At 45.3% G+C, this 22,446-nt stretch overlaps 1 protein-coding gene across 5 annotated transcripts in view; it reads right to left on the bottom strand.

The window, feature by feature from the left end:
• The window catches only part of DCTN1 (dynactin subunit 1), a 40,738-nt gene extending 23,111 nt beyond the window's left edge, over nucleotides 1–17,627 (bottom strand). Inside the window, exons 1-4 of one of the 5 annotated variants that reach the window (XM_027836154.1) lie at nucleotides 17,558–17,627; nucleotides 1,967–2,212; nucleotides 1,648–1,726; nucleotides 1,358–1,392 (exon numbers count right to left, since the gene is read on the bottom strand). In XM_027836154.1, the coding sequence (XP_027691955.1) occupies nucleotides 1,358–1,392; nucleotides 1,648–1,726; nucleotides 1,967–2,194 (342 nt within the window). In that variant the 5' untranslated portion in view covers nucleotides 2,195–2,212; nucleotides 17,558–17,627. The other 4 variants (XM_027836153.1, XM_027836152.1, XM_027836155.1 and 1 more) reach the window with 4 other exon arrangements.
• Nucleotides 17,628–22,446: the final 4,819 nt, after the last annotated feature.

The following is a 22,446-nucleotide window of genomic DNA, read 5'->3' on the forward strand; positions in this document are numbered from 1 at the left end:
ACAGCCCTAAAAGTTTCTAGAAGGGATAGGGATAGGACAGTTGCAAAGATAGGACTGGCCTAACTCTAGGAAGAAGAGCTGGTAGGGAAGGAGACAGAACCTCAGGGTGATATCTAGTCAACCCTTTATGAGCGTATATTCCAGGGTCCTCTAGCTCAGGGGCAGCTCCTCCTGTGTTTTTTAATTTTATCTCTCTACCCAACTATCCTTCTTATGCTACCAAGTCAGGGCTGACTGAGGCTACTTTATGCCTGAATCACAGCTTAAGTGACAACCCTTCATCTCACCCAAGGCTGTGGAGCTTCTGCTAAGACCATGTCTCCTCTAAGCATTCTATTACTGGCTGGAAGAAAGGGGAGGCCTACAGTTAAAACCACCTGAAGCCTAGTAAAGCTGAGCCCTGGGAGGATCAAGGCTGCCCTTTCCTCTGGTCATCGAGGGCCCAAGAAAATATGCACAAGCATGCAGCATCAAGAGGACATGCAGAAGAGCAGGATGGGTAGAGAGGGAGGCATGATGCCAGCCTCCTCCCTCCCACTGACACACAACAAGGAGACACACCACCTTCTTAGGCTTCAATCCTCGCTGCATGAGAAGGGGGTCAGCAAAGGATAGAGTTAGAGATCAAATAATCCACAGAGGCCACATTCAAGCCCTAAGGGTCTACAGCAGCCCAGGGATGCTGAGAGGCAGGTGACAGGTGACTGCAGGAAGGATCTGGGGGTGGTTAATGCTTCCCCTGACCCCTGCATTTCCTTCTGAAAGGACAGGTGCCTCCAAGCCCTGCCTCCTCTGCTAGGAGGCAATGAAAGTCTATTACACCTCCCCAACTGACATCATCTTGGAGGAGATGAGCTAAAGGCTCCCTTCTCCCTCAATGTAAGTCCTTCTCACCCACTGTAACAACTGGAAGCAAATTCCCTAATAAACAGAGGAGCCCCACCCCCATCCCTTGATCACCAGTGTCCAGCCCCAGCCTCTCACAAACCACTTCTAGTGTGCTTGTGCTAACAACATAGGGAGCCACACTGCCTAGGTCAAACAACCTACTGATCCCCCCTCCCCCTCAAGCTTCATCAAGGCTTTCCCAATCCAGCTTTTTCTTCTGAATATACTAGAAGGTAGTGAAAACCTGTCTAGTAGTAGAAACTTTTGATCAACTCATCCCTAACCCCCTAGACAAGCTTCTTCCAGTCCCCAAGACTGATTCTGATTCCCTCTGGGTACCCTTACAATGTACATCTAGAAACCAAAAGGTAAGCAGTTCCATGCTCCTCAGGCCCTGGCCCTCCCATCCCCCCCCAATCCCCATCCCCACCAGGTTCACCCTTCAGCCAAGCTCCATCAAGCAACTCACCAGTTTGCTGGCCTTGGCAGCTGGGTCAGTTGCTTCTGCAAAAAGAATGGGAAAGAGAAAAGGGTGGAAGTAAAAGGAATTAGCCACAAGAATTGGGTGAAGGGCTGAGACCAGCTATGAAATAGGGCTCCAAGGCCCATGATAACCCTAACACTAGTGAGGAAGACCTGGTGATCCTTGGCTACAAGGAGGCAGCCATAAGAAGCTGGGATGTGGGAATGAAGTGGGCAGATAAGGAGGAAGAAGCTAGGACACGGAGGAAAGGGAGACAGTAGCCAGGAGATCTATACCTCTCTTGAGAACTTTTGAGGCTGAGGAATCTGGTGTCTCTGGGGATGTGGTATCTGCTCCATCTTCAAACACCTGGATCTGAGGCCATGGAACAGACACAAATCTCTCAAACAGAAATAACTGAGATGGCTCCCCACATTCAGCCCCTTGTTACCCAAAAAGTCTGGGGCACAGATAGCCCTTGTTATCCTTAAAGCCATAGGGCCCTTCCTGTGATAAGTATGACTAGACATTCTCTCCCATACCCCTTTTTCCAATGCCCACCCCCCTTACAGGTAGAGGCTTGGGGAAAAGACCTGTGGGTGATGACACAAGTACCTGTGATTGGCGGACAAAGATGCCATGCCCCTCCTCACACGTGAAGTACTTCCTTCCTTGGACAGTCCCGTCATTCTTGCCCCTGGCTTCATCAAGGATCACACCTACCCACTTGCCTGTGGCAAACAGTGTGGCCCCCACATAGGCCACAGTACCACGGTGGCCCTTCCCGATCACCTCCACTCGGGACCCTACACGGAGGGGTCGGCTGCTTGTCTCGGCACTCATCCTGCTGCCACTTGGTGTCTGCGGGAGACACAAACCAAGTCAGCTGCTTCACAGGCAGACATCATCACACATTTCTTATGTGCTGGACCCAAATCCCAATTCTAACAGGAGACCTGAGGGCTGATTTAAGGAAGAATGTGCGTCACCCACTCTGAGCTATATTTATAGGTCTGGGCCAGACCCTAAAGCCCAGAGACTCCCTTCCTTACCCACTGGAGATCTCCAAACACTTATAGAACTTATGTATAATTTCTAATACAATATCTAATTAGAAATAAATTTTATATTTGCTTGAAAAATGTTTAATATTACCACATACTTGCTTTCTGCCAGGTACTGCCCCAAATGGGGGAAGGAAACAACCCAAGCTGAGCCAAGCAATTTCTTGGGTCCCCCCAATCATAGCCCTAATCAGAAACACGGGAATATGAAGTGAATCTTGACAATTACCTAACTACCCCAACTCCAGTGAAATCACTTGCCTTCTGTGTACTTGAGAGACCCTTTGGGTTTGTCTCGTTCACAGTTACATATTTATCCTTTCTTCAAGCCTCAAACCCATGCTTACTATATTCTGAACTTCCAGGGAACAACTTATATGCTCTTTACTTGGCCTAGGCCCTGCTATCACTTTAGCTCACCCTCATTCTATCTGCTGCCTCCAAGGAGTAAAAGTGTGGGAGAGGCTCTATATTTCCTCTCAAAGCTAAAAAACCACACTTCCCTATATTCTTAAATATTCTTCCCTCTATACCTAAACACATATACAACAGACGTAATGGACTGGTTATCACCTCAGATAAGTCTTTAGTGGAAACCCAGTAAATATGTGCTGGGCTGAGAAATGTGCAAAAAATAAAAAAAAAGGGGGGGGATGCCCTCAGGATCTCATAACCTGAAACACACATACAAGCTGGATCACACACATACACCTATACACACACAGGCTACCACTGAGAGCAGAAGAGAAACAGGAAACCAGACTCTGAATGGATGGAAAGTGTCTCTAGCCTATGGGGATCCAGAAGGCATACCACACCACACTGGGCCCAGCTTCAGCAACAACACTGTAGAACAGGGCAACCCAATACAGCAGGGGAATTCTGGTACTATAGGGTGACATAAGCCAAATAAGTGATCAGCAGGGCCTGTTTGGGTCTGTACCCACTCCCAGGCCCCAGAGATACCTATGGCAATGAGAAATCCCAAAAAGCAGCCTGCGGAGTTGCAGGAGGGGACCACCTCCAAGCTCTCTTCAAGAGAGTTTATCTAAGTGGACAGTCACCTTGAGTGGTGATGGAAATGGTTTACCAAGGCAGCTAGCCCCTGAACCAAAGAAAACACAGTGGCTTCTGAAGGAGCCCATTGATGGTATAAACTGACAATAAAATCAGAACCATCCTTTCCCCCCAATTCACACACAGTGATCCCCCAGATGCCAAAAAGATCAAGCCAGTGGATAGTAAGACAGTAGCCCAGGATACACTGTAGGAACTAAAAGATGGGTAATTGCCTCAGAGGTAAGGGGGATCAAGTCAGGTAGAAAAGGATATAAAGTCTGTGTCAACCCTCCTCCTAAGGCCCTCTCCTAACTCAGATAAAGCTAGGGAGAGATGAAGGAACAACAAAGCAGCTCTGAAGAAAGACTTCATTGTAAGTCTATTCCACCCAGACTCAGGGCCCCCATGATGTCCCAACCCCCACAGGAGCCTGCAGCCTGAGGCCCAGTGACAGCCAGAGGCTAAGCAAAGCCAAGATACAGGGTATAACTCTAGGCAGAGACACAGCCTCCAGCATATCGAAGACACCCAGGAAGAGTCTGACAAGGCACACCAACTAGGCTATGGGGACTCCTCTTCAATACCCCAAAGCTGTGAGGTGAGTGATGGTCACAGCCCATGGCCCAGCCCCCACAGCAACAATGCCCACCAGAGCGCAGGCCCAGGTGGCCCAGCCCACCCCTCTACCCCCCAGTTCCTAGGCTCAGCTGAGGGCAGTCCCTTCATCCTGCCCACCACTTACCCGACTATACACATGCCTCTTGCTCTGGGCCATACTTCTGCCTGGGTTCCTTCCCCGATTTCTCCCCAGACCATCAGACACTGGACTGAGAGTATTAGGGACCCCAGGCCCTCCAGATTCATATAGAAACCCACAGGCCCATGAAAAACCCTATTCCTCCCACTCCTCTCAAAGGAGTGGGGCAAGCAGGCTCAGGCTGGGGAGAACAAGGGGGGAAAGATCCTTGGCTACCAGAGCCTGGATGCTGCCAGCCCCAGCTGATGAGCAGCCTCACTCTGCGCTAGTCTGGCTCTAGACTTGTCAGAGAGCTTCCCAGCCTCTGGGTCCTAGTGCCCTGCATCTTCACCTGAGCCAGGAGGAAAGGCAAGGCCCTCACTGTTCCTCAGCATGAAAAAAGCTGGGGGCCCTAGCTGCTGAAGGGGATGGGCAAAGCTCACAATCACTGTCCCTTCCAGAACCTGGTGCCAACCTAGGCCAGCAGAGAGCAATGACATTTTGAAGGATGTCTGTCTCAGGTCTTGTCATTGCCAAAGGCAAGTGCTCTTAAGTGGCCAAAAGATAGGAACAGTTTTCAAAAGGAGAAATACAAACTATCAACCTTTTGGAAAAATTTGCAAAATCATCTCAAGTCCAAATTGTCAAAGAAGGTAAATGAAGGCAAAAGGCAATGTTAGAGGCTCTGTGGGAGCACAAGCACGATAATTAGCTTCATGAATTGGTCCAGTTGTCACAAGAAATTATCTGAAAGTGTGCAAGAACTACTGTTAAACTGTTTAGACTCTGGCCCAGAGATCCCAGCAGAGGGTTAATATGCAAGGAGGATAATGAGAATAGGAAATATCCCTTGCACAAAAACACTAACAGCAGTAGCATCTGTAATAACACAAAGCTGGGAACAAAAGCTGGGCCCAACAAGAGTGGACCAGCCGAAGAAAATGTTCAAAATTTAGAGTAAAGAGGAAGACCTCAGAGAAACAAAGAACTAGGGATTAATAGAGCAGCAGGACACAATGTGTCAATGTGAAGAAAACTAGCAAAGGCAACAAAACTCTTGGGGTCAAGTACAAGAGACAACTCTGGTAACCCAGGAACTATTCCTTCCTTTTTGTTGGCGACAGGTAAACAGCTGGTGAGCTACAAAAGCTGAAAGTGACAAGTACTCTCCTGCCGTCAGGCACCATCCTTCTAGGCAGATGTGCCTCTTGTATTCGAGAAAATGGGGTTGGGGTGGAGGTTGCACATTTGTCGAGAAGTGTTTGTAAAGTTTACCAATTTGTAAAAATGGGTATTCTCTCCCCCTAAAAAAAATCTCAGTAAAAATGCTTTCTACTCCTCTGCCCTCCAGGTCTCTGCTCAGCCAAAGCAGTCAGGCCAAAAGGGTTTATTAGGTCTCCCCCCACCTAAGGACTGGTTAGGAGTCTGTATCAAGTTGGCCCAGGCACTAACACAGCACAGGGAAAAGCTGGAGTGAAAGGAGGGGCACTAACCCTAAACCTCATATACCAAGTGGAACCAAATGCTTGGAAAGGCATTGCTGTTTGACCCCACCAAACTGTCTGGGAGAGAAACACTAGCAAATGGAGACTAAAGTAACAGCCTTCCTAACTCTCTTCCTTGCCAGCTTGAAGGGACAGGCCCTCTGCCCAGGGCTCCACCACTTCCGACAGATCAATGGCAGCAGGCAGAGGCCTTGGGGAATGCCGACATTCACACAAAGCTCAACCCCAGACTCCTTCAGCTACACATTCCCTGTGAGCTCTTGGCCTGCCTTCCCATAAAAGCCATTCACAAAAAGCCCAGCGGCTTCAGCCTTCACCTCTGGGGTTAGAAAGTGGCAAGGACAGTGGGTCTGGACTATATGACCCATATCACCTATATGACCTGGGGCAAGTCACTCCCTGCAACGCAGTTTTCTCACCTGTAAAATGAGGGGGCTGGACTAGACGTCCTCCGAGGTCCCTTCCAATTCTAAATTTGTGATTCTATGATCTTAGGCCCTCATTCTCACTTGAAGAGGAAACAAAGAATGGTGTTTAAGAGTCTCCAGGATTCTGCAGTGATACTCCACTGCCTAGTGAGTCTGAACAAGGTCCTCCTCCCCCTCCTCCTACCATCACTGGCTGTCACCAGAGGCCAAGAAGATGTGCCTTCAACCCTGGTGCTAAAATGATTTAACACTTGGTTCAGTACAGGTACCAGCACCAGACTCTAGGGCAGGCAAGACCTACAGAAACAGAAGCCCAGCTCTCCTGAGCAGCCACCTAAAGGTGTATACCACAATTCCAACACCCAGAAGCCACAGGCTCAATTCATTTCAAAAGAAATATATTAATGACCTCTAATGTGTCAAGCACTGTACTGCATTCTGGATAGACATAGAAACAAACAGAAGTCCCTGATCTAGAAAAGCCTGTTTTCCTACAACATGGATACAGACGAGTAAAAAACAAATACAAAGTAATAAGGGAGAAGATCAGGAAAGGTCTTATGTAGAAGGTAGCACATAAGCTCAGCCTTGAAGGAAGCTCATGAATCTAAAAGCATAGTACAAAGAAGGGATGGGAGATAGAAATGCCCTGCATCAGTTTGGATGGAAAAGGACATGAGAGCAAGTAATGGGAAAGTAGTCTGAAAAGGATGGGTTGGAACCAGTCTGTTAGAGCTTTAAAGATTAAACAGATGAGTCGCTGAAGCTTCTCAAACCCGAGGACTGACAGGGTCAGACCTATGCATTAGGAATATCACCTTGGCAGCTAAGCAGAAGATGGAATGAACAGGGGGAGAGGCTGGATGAAGGGAGGCCAAGGTCTAGGTGAGAGATGGTAAGGGCCTGAATGACGACGACTACGGTGTGGGTGGACAGAAGGGGAGAGATTTCAGAGGTTTTATGGAAGTGCTAGCCACAAGACTTGGCTACTAATTGGTGTGGGAGAGAGGAAGAGAAGAGTCCAGGATGACTCCAAGGTGTCCAACCTGGAGGATAGGAAAAATGGCCATATGCTCGACGAAAATAAGGAAGTTAGGATTCTGAGCTGGATTCTTAGAGGCCTCTCATTTTACAGTCTATTATCCACTGTGCTCAGCAGCACCCCAGAACCTAGTCCAGAACCCCAGAGGTGCAGGTATACACCTTCCTCCTCTATGCCTCCTACAACACGCCCTGAGCTTCCTTCCACGGTCAGTTCAGGTGCCACCTCCCACTCCCCAGCCCCAGCTGTTAGTGTTAGAACTCCTCTGGAAATCTGCTGCTGTTGTTTAGTCATTCAGTTGTGTCCCACTTTTCAGGACCATATTGTTCATGGGATTTTCTTGGCCAAGATACTGGAGTAGTTTGTCATTTCCTTCTCTGTCGGATTAAGACAAACAGGGTTTAGTGACTTGTCCAGGGTCACACAGCTAGCAAGTATCTGAGGCCAAACTGGAACTCAGGTCTTCCTGACTCTAGGTCCAGGGCTCTATTGACTGAGCCATCTGGCTTCTCTTAAAATTACTTTATATTAAAAGAAAGATTCCACATATACACTATACATAATATCTGCTTCTTCCCCCCAACATACTGATTAATTTGGCTGAATTTTTTCCTTCTTTTCTTTTTTTTTTCTTAAAAAATTCTTTGTTGCAAGGGATAGCTTCCAGAAAGGGAGAAGAGAGAGGATACCAGGAAATCTAAGTAATACAAAAAGAAATCAATAAAGTTGTTTAAAAAAAAAAGGCCATTATATTTGGCAATTATGAGATAGCAACTTTGGAAACAGTAGATTCAGTTGAATGATGAGATAGAAAGTCTTATTTATATAAAGTTAAGACAGTGAAAATGAGCAGAAGTGGAGGTATCTATTGCAGACAGCCTTCTCAAAGAGTTTAGCCCAAAAAAGGGAGGAAAGATGTAGGAAGATAACCAGTGGGGATGGACAGATCAAGTGAGGGTGTTTTGAGGATATGAGAGACAAGCTACTATACCACTTTACAATTTCAGCTATAGCCTCAGGGAGCTGTGGGAGGCCTGGGGAGGCATGAAAAATTTTTAAAGAGCCTATGTGATGAGAGGAATAGAGAGTTGATTAAGGAGGTGTAAAAGGGGGGCCTTGCTGAACAGAGGACACAGTGGAGATTACATAACCACCTTGTAGTAGACCCAAGCAGAACCCATGGTTTCTCCATTTCCTCCAGCTTCATTCAGCCCACTGCCTCTCAAATATGTCCCTGAATAAGCTGAGAAGGAACCTGGACTTGGATCTACTGGACCCACTGCCACAGAGGGGTCACAAAGCCATATATAACCTCTTAATGGACCTCTTTTAGGAGTCCTATTATTTCCAGGCCTGAGATTTACCTCCCGGTCTGACAGTCATGCCTTTCTTACTATGGAATATGCCTGTTTGCCCAGCCTCCTCTAGGAAACTCCTCCCTATCTACCCTGAGCTCAATGTGCTTGCCCTGGCAACTGTACACATTTTTGGTGGCCCCAGGACTCCTTAGAGGAATACACATAAAGAAGCCATGACATCCCTCTCTTCTACCAAAAAAGCATTTTGGAGAATAAGACAATGAACAATCAGCTGGGTGCTCAGTTAACCTTGATGACTAGCTTGCCTACGCCTGGGCTCCTCCTCTGGCACCATCCCTTATACCTGGAAGCAAAGCCCTGGCACTAGGACCCTGCAGACAGGGGTCCTGAGCCTGCGCTTCGAAGGGCTGCACCATTTCACAACTTCAGCTTCAGCCTCAGCAGCCAACAAAGCTGCTGTCACCGCTACCAACACCTCAATTGACTCTGTTTTGACTTGGCTGCTGACTGTCTACACCAATGCAGAATGCCCTCCTTTTTGTCCCACTTTCAAATCAAGAGGCAACATCTGAGCACAACTAGAAAAAAATCTCTTCCATGGATCCCACTCAGAGGAGGTAACCATAGCAACCTGCAGATGGAGGCAACAGAGAAGATGCTCCGGTAACTGCAGCAAGAAGAGGTGAGTCTATTTCTCTTCCACCATCTCTATTACTACCACTGTCCCTAACTCACTCACGCCAGGCAGTCACATGCACTTAATCTTCAGCCCTACTTAAAACTGACACCATATGGAAAAAGGGGCTTGTTTTATTAATCACTATATAAAGCCATTGCCAAAGCTAGTCTACCATGCTTGGAATGGATAAGAAGGGCCTATCCTTCCTGTTCAACCCCTCAGTAACAATTCAGGCTCAGCCTGAAGGGGTCTGGTGAGTGGTTTGAGCTTCTCAGCCAGGTCTGAGTCTTATGAAAAGTCAGAGATGCAAAAGCTGGCAACTTGATTTCTTCCAAGGTCTCCATTACCATGCTAATTGATTAAGATTGGGCGGGGGGAACAGAGAATAGTGTCTTCACTGTTGGGCACAACTCTGGGCCTTGGCACTCAGGGCGAGCCCCTCACGTAGTCCTTCCTCACCAGTTACGCACCTAACCTACCCTCTCCTTTCCCTCCCCCCTCCCCTCTTCCTTTGTCCCCCTCCCACTCCCCCTGACTTCTGTTCCCATCTAGAGCACAGCCCTACAGACTAGCACTGGGCACTGGCTTAGCACAGAAGCCTGGCAACTGGGCTCCCAGCTTCCCCAGATAGTCCTGTTTCTGCATAGCTGATACTCTCCTCCAACCCAGCCTCTGGCAAAGTATCTCTATGCCAGCATCAGGAACCTCAAAGGGCCCAAAATATCTTCCAGATGAGAGCCATGAGCACTTCCCAATAGCAAACATAATTAAAGGGGAGAGGGAGGGGAAGAGAAGGAAGGCTATCACAGCTTCACCTCTTAAGGAGCCTCCCCAGGATCTCTTCATAATTCATCTTCTCTGAATGGAGGCCGTGGGGAAAAAGAGCTTCAGCGTAACCTCAGGGTTCACTAGGCCCTGTGGCAGACTCTGAGTCACAATTTTCTCAAACACTGTCCGGGGGAAGGGACACAGAAGAACCTTTCCTGTTTGGGAGGCAGGCAAAAAAGGTGTCCTGGAAAAACTTCAATTTCCATACTGTAAGGATCAGAGGTGGAAGTACCGTGTGGGAAACACTGTGACACAAAGAGATACAAAGTTGGGAAAGCTCTTGTTCCCCTTAAGGCTACAGTCTAGTAGAAAAATAAGATAAAAACAAGGACCGCTAAACATACAGTATTACATTCTTCTACAGTATGTTAGAAACATGCAGTATGAAGATTCAGCATTTCATCTAAAATTCCCTTTCTGTAGCCTGTTATACATATGTTGGGAAAAACTCCTTTTTTGGTGTTTAGAATTAGAGTTTAAAAATAAATACATTAGTGACACATGAACAAATTCTAAGTAGGACCAGAAAGGAGAAGCTGTTGCGGGAGAAGGGAATAGAGGAGCAGGGAGATCAGAAAACGCATCATGAAAAGATGGTATTTGAGTATCTGAGTTGGGCTTTAAGGCATGGGTAGGAATTTAATACGTGAAGAGAAGGAAGGATGGCATTTTAGGCATAGGGGACAGTGTGAACAAAGGCACAGAGGTAAGCAAGCACAGGGGTTGTTTGAGGAACAGCAACCACCAATAATAATACAATAATAAGAGCCAGCACTTATATGGCGCCTACGGTGTGCAAGCCACTGCGTTAAGCACTTTATAACTCATTTGTCTCATTTGACCCTCACAACAACCCTGGAAGGTAGGAGTTATTATTATCTCCACTTTTCAGATGAAGAAACTGAGGCAGACAGAGGTTAAGTGATTTGTCCAAAGTTGCACAGACCGGAAGACTTGAGGCCCATTGCTCTGTCCACTAAGCCACCTAGCTGCCACCAGTTTAGCTAGAACTTAAAGTGGGAGGGGGAGTAATGTGACAGAACCAGGTTGTGTAATGCCTTGAAAGCCAGATGAAGGAGTCTAAATTTTACTCAAGAGAAGGGAGCCAATGAAGATTTTTCAGCAGGATAGCAACATGACGAGATCAAATTATCATGCTGGATAAAGGGTAAATGTTAAACAAATCTGTCTGCTGCTCAAGTACAACTGGAGCCAGCCTGGGTTTCCAATCCATTCTAAGGTAAAGATAAACCCAAAAGGTGCACACTGTCAAGTGCCTACAAGCAGTTCTGTGGGGTTGGTGCAGTTTCTACCTGTGTTCCTGACTCTATTCTCTCAGAACCCTGCTCCGTTTTCTCTCCACTGGTTTTCCACACCTGCACCATACTGCTTACCAATGGCCTCTATATTGCCAAATCCAATGACTTATTGTCTTTTCCCACTGGCTTTGGTCTCATCACACCGTGATGTCATCCACTCCCTCTTTATTAAAACATCCTCTCCTCACCTGGCTCCTGACACATTATAGTGTCTTAGTTATCTTCTGACTGCTTTGGCCATCCCTTTGTGCTCTGCACTCATTCCACTTCCTTCCCCTTAAATGTGGGCCCAATGACTTTAGCCTCCTATTCTATTCACCCTATACTCTGTCCCATAGAAATTGCAGCCATTCGAATAGTTTCAACTAACACTTCTATATAAATGTATTCCAAATCTCTATCTTTAGCCATGACCACAACTCTAAGTGACTCCTGGACACTTCTATCTGGATGTCCCACCTTCACCTTAGACTCAACCCTTGTACTCCTTCAAAATAGTCCCCCCCCCAAATCATGTCTAAAATATGGATATGTAAGGGCATATTTTATTCATAAGGAATAAATAAGAAAGTAGGAAGGAGCAGCACTACATAAAGTTATACTCATTGATGAAATCAAGAAAAAAGAAAGGGAAAGCATGATACAGAACATTTGGGTAAACATCAATGGAGGAAGAAACAGAAGTGATATTGTCTTAGGTATATAATATGGACCACCTGGACAGAAGAAAGAAATAGATATTTCAAAAACCATCACAAACCTAGCATAGAAGCCTTATACAATATTGTTTGGGAACTCCAATTATCTAGACATCTGGAGCTTTCTGCTAAAAGCAGAGTAGCTGACACATTCTTGGCTGGCCTTCATGGTAATTTTATTCTTCAAAAAGTAGAAGAAAACAAATGGGAATGTGATATGGACCAGATTCTGACTAACAAAGAAGAACAGGCACTGGGTGTTCCGAAGTACAAATGATGGAAAGCTGGGGGAGAAGTAACCACTCTTCCCCCTTAGAATTTATGATAGAGCAAGAAAGGAGTCAGGCAGGTCTGACAACCCCTATACTCTGTGGGACAGATATCAAAGGCTCAGAGAAAAGATAGGCAGGATCTCAGAGCTTAAAATTTCACAGGGAAAATTGCCCCCCTCCCCAATGACAAAATTCTAATGACACTAATTCCAAAGAAATGAAAAGAGAGAACAATTTAAGGAACCAACGTGGATGTACAGAATTCTTTAACCTACTTAGACTACTAAAAGACAAGTATAAAAGGTTAGGAAGCAAGGGACAATTACAAAAGAATACAAAACAGAAGCCTGCTTCTCTGAGGTTAATGCCAAAAAGTGCTAAAGCTCAGAATGAGCTGAAGGTGAAAACTAATGGCAAAGACACCAAAAAGAGTTTTTAAAGCTATGTTTGGGGCAAGAGGGAGATCAAAGAATGGACAGGACAAGCTTGGAATGGATGAGATAACAATCCACAAGAAAAAGGCAGGTATATGCAACTGCTTCTGCTTTATCTAACAACGTAAAGTGATCCTAGGCCTGAAAAAGAAAGTGCTTAAGGAGAAGCTGAAATACAGGATGATTCAACAAGTATTTATAAACACTTACTAGAAACATGTTACTGTACTAAGTAATGGAGACACAAAAACAAAAACAAAACAGTTCCTGCCCTCTGAGAAGTTTATATTCTAATGAGGGAATACAGCATCTCCACAAATAAGTAACATACAAGGAAAATTAAAGTCAGGAAAGAGCACGAGTAGCTTGGGAATCAGGAAGGGCTTCAGAGACATGATCCTTGAGACAGTCTTGAAGGAAGAAAAGGATTCTGAGAGGCTGACATGAGGTCAGAGGGGGCATATTCCAGGCATAAGGAATGGCTTGTCCATGGAATAGAGGCAGGAGGCAGAGTATCAAGTTCAAGGAATTCCAGCCAAACTGGAATGCAAAGTTAATGATGGGGAGATGTGAAAGTTGGAAAGGTAGGGAGCCAAACTGTAGAGAACCTTAAATAACAGGTTAAGGAGCTTGTTTATTATCCTATAAGTAAAGGAGAATCACTGAAGGCTTTGGGCAAGGCAACGACCATGGTTAGAACAGTGCTTTACTTAAAAAAAAAAATAGTTGGTGGCTATGTGGCAGATAGATTGGAGAAGGGAGAAACTGTAATCATGAGGACCATTCTAGCAGTCCAGGCAAGAGGTGACAGGGTCCTGATTTAGAGTGGTGGCCATGTGAGTGCAGAGAAGATGGACAGGAGAGAGGCTGTGCAGGAAGAATTGATAAGGAGATGGTAAAAGCATCTGGCTGCTCTCAAAGAGTTCAGGTTGTCAGTTCTGGATGAGTCACATCCCTGTGCACTGAAAGAACTGTTGATATGATTGCTGAGCAATTTCAGTGAACTCTATGAAAGATGTTAGAGCAACGCAGCACACATGTGCTGATTTCCAAAAGGGAAGAGGATGGAGTCACTGAATTTATCTTCAATAAGCTTGACTTCAATTTCTAGTAAAACTAAAGAGATAGATGTTAAACATCTAAAAGAAGAAGCAGGGTCTTATCAAGAACAGATCAAGCCACCCTAACCTCATTTGATGTTAAGGGTTACTAGAAAAGTGATCAGGACATAGTAAACCTAAATTTTAGCAAAGCATTTGACAGACTTTCATGCTATTCTTGTGAACAAGATGGAAACATGTAAAAGAGATGATGGAAATCTTAGTTGGAATTTGAACTAGTTAAATGACTTGGAAGTATGTAGGAAATTACCCTAGGGAATTGTCCTTGGCCAGCTGCTTTTCAGAACATTTTTATCAATGATTTGGATAAAGGCATAGAGAAAATGTATCAAATCTGCAGAAACCATGAAGCTGAAAAATCATCCTTAAGTTGGATGACAGAATCAAGATCTGAAAAGATTTCAACTGATCACAATGTGCTTAATCTAATAGATGGAATCTAATAATATAAACGTAACATCCCTTACTTGGTACCAAAAAAATCAACAAGGAATATAAAGGGATAGAAAAGGGATATAAAAACCATGGCCAGCAAAAAGTTCATGTGAAAAATATCTGGAGGTTTTAGAGGAATATAGGTTCAGTATGTGCCAGTAATGTGACATGGAAGCCAAAGAATCTAATTCATAAAGTGAGAAGAGTCAAAATCCTGGAAGAGGGAGGTGACAGTTTCACTGACCTCTGTCCTGGTCACCATGTTTCAGGACAATGACAAATGACAGTGCTTTCAGAGAAAGGGAATCAGGAATCAGTCAGTTAATAAACATTTATTAAGCACCAAGCACTGTGTTAATGCTGGGTATACAAAGAAAGGCAAAAGCCAGTCCTTGATCTCAGAGGTCATAGTTTAACAAGAAAGACAATATGTAAATAGCTATGTACAAACAAGCTATATACAGGATAAATTGGAAATAATCAGCAAAAGGAAGGCACTAGAATTAAGAGAGATTGAGCAAGGTTTCTTGTAGAAAGTGGGATAAGGAACTTAAACCATGTCATAAGCATCAGATGAAGAAAATGGACCTGTTTAGTGCAGAGAATTGAGGACATAACAGTAGTATTTAAATACTTGAAAGGCAGAGAGATTAGATTTGTTCTGTTTGGTTCTAGAGGGGGAAAACTAGTAGCAAATGAGTTCGAGTTCAGACAGGTGTATTTAGGTTTAATGTAATGAAGAAGCTTCACAACAATTAGAGCTATCCAAAAGTATACAAGAGAGGATGGATTCACCCTCACTAGACTCTAGGCAAAGGCAGTATAACTCACTTGTGAGTGATGCTGTAGAGGGGATTCCTGTTCAAATATAGATTAGCCTAAAGATCTCTGACATTGTTATGAGATTCCTTCCCCACACCTAGTCAACCCCAATTTCAACCAAGTTTTCCTTAGTAAAGCCTCTCCCATTCCTTCCTTCTTTTTCACTCCCACTGTTACCCCCTTAGTACAAGCCCTCACATCTAGATCACTGAAGGACCCTTTTAACCTGTCTCCTTCCTCTTCCCTGTTTCCTATTCCAATGTTGCACATGGCAGTCAAACTAATGCTTCTAAAATTCTGCTTTATTCTTATCCTGGTATGAAAAATACTATATAGTTTGAACCCAATTTTATCATCTTCCTCACCACCAAACATACACCTAGCTTGCTCTTCTTTTCCTCTCCATTAATTTAAAAATCGACCAGCTTCAAAGTCGATTCAAAACCGACTGAGCTTCAAAACCCAGCTCAAGGTATCCACCTCTTTGGTAAACTCTTCTCTAACCACTCCAGGCCACTGTGCTCTTTCTCTTCTCTGAACTCCTATGAACTTGTGTAATGAGGGCAAGTCTCATCCCTGGACCTCTGTTTTTCTACCTGGAAGATAAGGGGGTCAGTTTTAATATTCAATTCCATATTTCATGTTTGACACATTATGGAATGCCTTATACTCCTACTGACCTTTTGACATAAATGCTCCATCTCTTTATCTTGTCTTATATACCTCTTTATATCCCCAGTGGCGTGAAGTCTGGGTGCTCATTAAGTGTGAGCTGATTGCTCATTGTGGTCACAAACTATAAAGTTGTCACTTCCTCAAAAAACTTGTCTTGCTTAGTTGTGGACCTGCCTAAAGTTGGGGAGAGAGATGAAATAACTTGTCATGGATTTTCTTATTACCAAGCAATCAGAAGCAAGATACCCAAATGTACAAAACTGTAATTCAGGCCCACAGGCTCCTGACCACTAAGCTATCCAAGCACTAAAACTGTGTTTTATTGAATCTATGCTTTTATTCTTTTGACAGACTCCTCAGCATGACACAACATGGTCTGAAGAAGAAACTCTCCTGCTCCCATGAAGGAGATCTCTCCCACCCTTGGAGAAACATGGAAGCAATCTGGAGCCAAGAAGCCTCCAACAGTGACGAAGTTAGGCAGGAAGATGGGAAAGTTTCTACTGGTTAATGGGTGAGACACAGTTGTTAGGGTTGGTGTCAAGTGCATGTTTTAACTCAGAAATTCCCCAAATGTCTTGGTCCCCTGCTCCCTCCCAACGGGCAGCCCCCTAGGACAAATACACCAGGTCAAATCCCTACCTCAGCTCCCTTTTTAGTACAGAAATCACTCTTCTTCTACAACTTCACCCCTGCCCAAACAACATCTCCCAGCCAACCCTAGTTGAAATGCTAGAACTTCCCCTTCTACTGTCTCCTGAACCCCTGAAATGCCTTAATTCTATAAAATGGAACTCCTTATTCCTACATACCCTGTCCCCGCCTCCCTCCCCAATAGCCCCAGGTCTGAATCCTGACCACCCTTCACCCTTCCTACAAACCCAGGCCACAATCTTAACGATTCCCACTTCCCACTAAGTCCAGACATGGATTCTGACCTCCCTCCGGCTCCCCACAAACCAGGCCCGAACCCTGACACCCTCCTGCCCCCGGCCTATACCCTGACCTACCCCGCCTACCACCACACACACCCCAGGCCTGAACCCTGACTCCTCCCTCCCCAGGCCTATACCCTGACCAACTCCCCAAACACTGCCCCCTAGGCCAGAACCCTGCGCCCCCCTGCAAAAGCCAGTGCCCTAACCACTCCCCGTCACACACACACACAGACACACACTCACACAGACACACACACACTCACTCACTCACATTCACACACACACATTCACACAGACAGACACACACACTCACACTCCCTCTCTCTGCCTGAGCCCTGACCCACTCCGGCCCCAGGCCTCTACCCTAACCTAGCCCCCCCCCCCCACACACACACACTCACACACTCACACAGACACACACACTCGCACTCACACTTTCTTTCTCGGCCTGCTCTGGCCCCAGGCCTCTACCCTAACCTAGCTCCCTCCACACACACACACACTCACACAGACACACAGACACAGACACAGACACTCACACTCACACTCACACTCCCTCTCTCGGCCCGAGCCCTGACCCGCTCCGGCCCCAGGCCTCTACCCTAACCTAGCGCCCCCCATCCCCCCCCACACACAGCCCTCCTCTTATACCTCCTCCCGACCAGGCCAGAACCCTGACCACTACACACGCACCCCCAGGCCTGAACCTTGACCACCCCCCGACCAGACATACACTCCCCGGGCCCCGGAGGCGAGAGTCTCGGACTGTTGGCGGCTGAAGGGGAGAGGAGGGCAGGTTTGGGTGTGGGCCGCCCCCGCCGCGCCCCACTACCTGTCAGGGGCCGGGCTGCAGACTCCGCGGCTGCCCCCAACGGCGGCCACCGCCCAAGACCCCTCCCAAACCGGCCCAGCCCCGCCCCAACACACTCAGGGAAAGCTGCCCTATATGCTGCCTTCCTCTCCGCCTCGCTCCACGCTGGAGCCTCGAGGCCCGCGGCCCACGGCTTCGGCCTGGAGCGAGGGCTATGCACCATTCTTCGCGAAGCCCAACTCTAGGGCAGCTGCGAACCCGGAATCTAGTGGGGCCGGGGCGGAGCAGCCATCAGGCAGTGTGGCGGACAACCCCGGAGGAGGCGGGGACCTCCGAAGGAAGGAGCAGGCGCACTGGGAACTTGAAGCCACGGGAAGACCCTAATGGAAGAAGACAAGGAAGTGGGTGTGGGATAGAGCGCCCCTAGTGAGCGGAAGAGAGAAGAGGAGGGAGAGAGGGCGGGGTGGGGGCGGGCCTGTGGCTTTTGTCATTGTGTCCTGGACCCGGGAGACTCGAGAAGGCGGGGCGTTGGCGTGGCCAGGACCCATCAGTCTAGCCTCCAACTGCTCTAAATCAATCAGCCCGTCAGCAAACAGTGAGCAAGTGCCCACAGGCTGTAGGGGGCGCTATGAATAGCGCACTGGACTTGAAGTCAAGGAGTTCTGACTTCAAATTTGCCTCGTATGTGTGTGTCCCAGCTAGGTCACTCCGGGCAAATCATTTGTCTCGTCTTGCCTCAGTTTCCCCAATGTAAAATGGGGATAGTAATAGACCCAACCTCCCAGGTTGCTTACTAGAGATGTTACTTTGAACAAGTCATTTGCCCTCTGCCTCAGTTTCCCAGTTTTTAAAATGGGCTTAAATAGCACCTTTCTCAGGGTTGTTGTAAGGATATTTGTAAAGTGCTCTACAAACCTCAAAGTGCAGGGATACCGAAATATAACTGAAACTTGTCCCTTCCCTCAAGAAACTTACATTATATTGTGAGTTCCTTGAGGGCAAAGGGCTGTTTTTGCCTTTATTTGTATCCTCAGCCCATAGACACTGTCATTCTACTGTATATCAAGGAAAATTCTGTATTCTGCAATTTAGGTGCAGAGCTACAGAAATACTTTTTTTTTAAGGCAATTAGGCTTAAGTGACTTACCCAGGGTCATACGGTTAGTATGTCTGAGGCAGAATTTTAACTCAGGGCCAGTACTCTATCCACTGTGCCATTGTGAGAGATGATCTCTGAGAATCTCTCAGGAATGAAGCCTCCTCAGTGAATTAATAGCTTCTTGTTCTGTTGAAACACTTGCAGCTGGTTGACCTTGTAAAGAAACATGCTTTTCAACACATCTTATACTTAATCAGACCTCCTCCTCCCTTTCTAAAACTGTTTACTCTAAAAAGAAAAAGAAAACCTCCCGTTTTTCCTTGTCTCCAGGCAAGTTGTGAAAGTGTCCTTATTCTCTGTTGCTGGGGTAGATTGCCACGAATAGATTGTACCCTCAGAGCTTGCACTAATGAGCCCTGAGGAGGCAGCTGGAAAGGGGATTGCGGCTAGGACCTATATAACCTGTTGATCTGAACACATCTCCGCTCTCTTTGGTCTCGAGAAAGCCAATAAATGAATTATTCTTTTTGCTACTATCTCTGAGTCTCCAATTCATTGATGAGGGTTTCTGTACCCCACACAGCATTGCTAAGTCTTTCACAGTTGAGTATCTTTATAATATTGCCGTTACTGTGTAGATTATTGTCTGGGTTCTGCTCCCTTTGTTTTGCATCTGTTCATATAAGTCTTTCCAGGTTTTGCTGAAACCATCCCCTTTATCATTTCTTACCACACAATAGTATTCCATCATGTTTATATATCATAACCTGTTCAGCCATTCCCCAACTGATAGATATTTCTTTGGTTTCCAGTTCTTTAAGGACATATTTCTCACTAATTTTTTTTGTTTTGGAAAACATAGCTATTTTTCATTAAAATATGTTATTTATGTTAACATATAGTGGGTTTATTATTTTTAATTAAATAAATTTGCATTTTAAATTTTTATCAGTTTTAATTGCTAATTGCTCAACTCACATAAATAAACTTTCAATAATTTCTAAGAATACAAAGGGGTCCTGAGACCAACATATTTGAAAACCATTGAGTTAGAGTGTTAGTAGGTAGGCTCTGACATGGGAAAGGGAGGAACCCCTCCATAACTCATTTCCAGAAGCATGTGAAACTGATTTGAACTATCTCCCTTTTTTGGACTCTGAATTGCCCTGACTGTTAAGGCAAATAACCGTGTTGAAACAGTTGCACCAAGGCTCTTGTGACCACCTAAAACACAGTCCAGGCTTTGCTATCAGAGCCTGCTCAAATTTACCAGAACTGGGTTAAGCCTGCCTCCAGAAACCATCACTTCCCCTGCTTTTTTATCATGTAGACTATCTCCCCTCTTAACCCCAGCATTTCAAGTGACTCCATGGTTAAAGTTAATAAACAAGTCATGACCCACTGTTCCGATCAACCTATCCAGATGCCCCTCCTGAGTGTATAAAGCCCTTGTTGTAACTCCCATCTTTGGGCACTCCTGTACACTGGTACAGGACTCCTTGGCCTCAATTAAGGACACTTTATATATTTGGTTTATTTTTACATTGACATATTTTTGGTGTCAGAAGTGGGATTTGTTGGAGACTATCTCTCCTGGTACCAGCATGGACCCCTTGTGTCTAGTCCCAAGTCCCCTCCCATTGGATCAGTGAATACCTGATCCCAATGGAATCCCAAGATTCCTGTCTCTTTTGATTTAGTCGACTCTTTAATTGAGAATCCGGCAAAGACCCATGGCAATTGGGGTACACCTTTTCTGGTCCCGCTAAGGTAACTGTGGTTGGTCAAATGGCTTTGCAGTATGCTTTGTATACTAGCAAGTTTTTGGAACATTGATAGGCATTGACAAAATCTGATCTTTGACACCACTGGCCACAGTGAGGATCCTTTAATAGGGATAAAATTGACTATTTAAAGATGTCTCTGGATAAGGCAAGGTCAAAAATAAAATGCCATGAATGGGACTCAGTAGCCATTATAGACTATTTTAACCAGTAGCTATTATAGACTATTAAGAGAGAATCAGAGTCACTGTGCTTGTCCCTCCGGAAAAACATTCAAAAACTTAAAGCTGAAAAAAAGGAGGCTGAATCTAAAGTATTTCTCCTCCAGGAAGGATTAGATGAGTTAGAATATCAAAAGAAAGAATATGAATCTAAAATAGAGAGTCTCTCAGGGAACAGGAAAAACCTGAGGGAGGGGTGCAAGAAAAATCTCCAAAAGAATTTCCTAGGCTCTAATAAATGTCTCTATCCATCTTTTACCTCCTCTTCTCTACCATTCACCAATTCCCTTTTAAAATTAAAAGGGATGATGGTAAAGGACCCCGATGGCAGTGTACCCCCCACCCACGGACTCAGGCCAAATTCTGGGAGATGGCCAAAGAATTTCCCAGATTTCAAGAAGACCTCTCAGAGTTTACTTGAGAATTTCTGTCAGTCCTTTCCACTTGCTTCCCAGGCCTCCCTCATATTTATCAACTAGCCCAGGTCCTCGTTGGGCTTGGAGAAGTCAACCACTGGTTCTGCCCAATGGACTGACCCACTTGACCTTATCACTTATATGTTTTGGAAGGAGGAATCCCTTCCAAGAAACACATGAAAAAGGGGTCAAAAGAAGGACAGATTCTTTTAGAAGCAATCCCTAAAGTATTCCCTAAGTCTATGAACTGGAACCAGAACCCCACTTGCTGCCAAAACATCAGAGAGTTCATTGTTGAGTTCTAGAATCATTTCCGAGCCTCCTTTAGGGTGAACTCTAGTCTTTCTCCAGAAAGCCCCGATACCCTTGTCACTTTTTTTTAATTTTAAAAAGTATTTTATTTTTTCCAACTATGTGTAAAAGCAATTTTAAACTTTTAAAAATTTTTCTATAATTTTTAAATAAAATTTTGAATTCTAAATTTTCTTGCTCCCTAAGGTAGTAAGCAATTTGATATAGGTTATATATGAGCAATCATGTAAAACATATTTCCATATAAATCATGTTGTGAAAGAAGAAGCAGAACAAAAGAGAAAAAATGAAAAAAAGAGTGAAAATAGTATACTTTGATCTGTATTCAGAGTCCATCAGTTCTTTCTCTGGATATGGATAGCATTTTCCATCATGAGTCTTTTGGAATTGTCTTGAATCATTGTATTGCTGAAAAGAGCTAAATCAATCATAGCTAATTATCTCACAATGTTGTTATTATTGTTACTGTGAACACCTTGTCACTTTTAATTCACTCTATGTCGATGGCCTTCAGAAACCTTTAAAGGGCTGATCTAGCAGAAGGGGAAATTTAGGTTGACAGACCCACCTCCACTTCTAGTCTTGTTAATTTGGCTTCCTGGTTTCAGGCCACTCTCACTGAGGAAAAAGCCAAGAATCTGCAGTAGCAACAATTCCAGCAAAGACAACAGGCTGAATTTCCCAAACCTTCTTCCCCTGGCCCTTCAGCTCCCCTAGGGTGATCAGTCTATAGATCCAGTTTGTTTCATGAGCAACAACACCAATTCCACTTTTATTACAGTACATGGATGACCTTCTCCTTTGCTCCCACACTAGGGAGATCCAATTTGTTTGTAAGAAACCTTGCCATTGGAAAAATGAGTGTTGCTTCATCCCATGAAAGCTGCAATGCTTGTTCACTACTCCTCCCCAAGACCCCTCAAGAGATCTCCCTCTAAAAATCCTAACTGGGCTAAAAATGTCCAGCAATGATGGGGCTCTGAGGATTTTGAGGGGGTCTTTTCTGTGGTGTCAGCTTTGCCTGTGGGCAACATTCCCATCGTAATTGCTTCTCAGGCTGTTGAGATCCCGTTTGATG

Source organism: Vombatus ursinus, unplaced genomic scaffold (genome assembly GCF_900497805.2).
Source record: "Vombatus ursinus unplaced genomic scaffold, bare-nosed wombat genome assembly UNPS02014818.1, whole genome shotgun sequence".
Lineage (NCBI taxonomy): Eukaryota > Metazoa > Chordata > Mammalia > Diprotodontia > Vombatidae > Vombatus > Vombatus ursinus.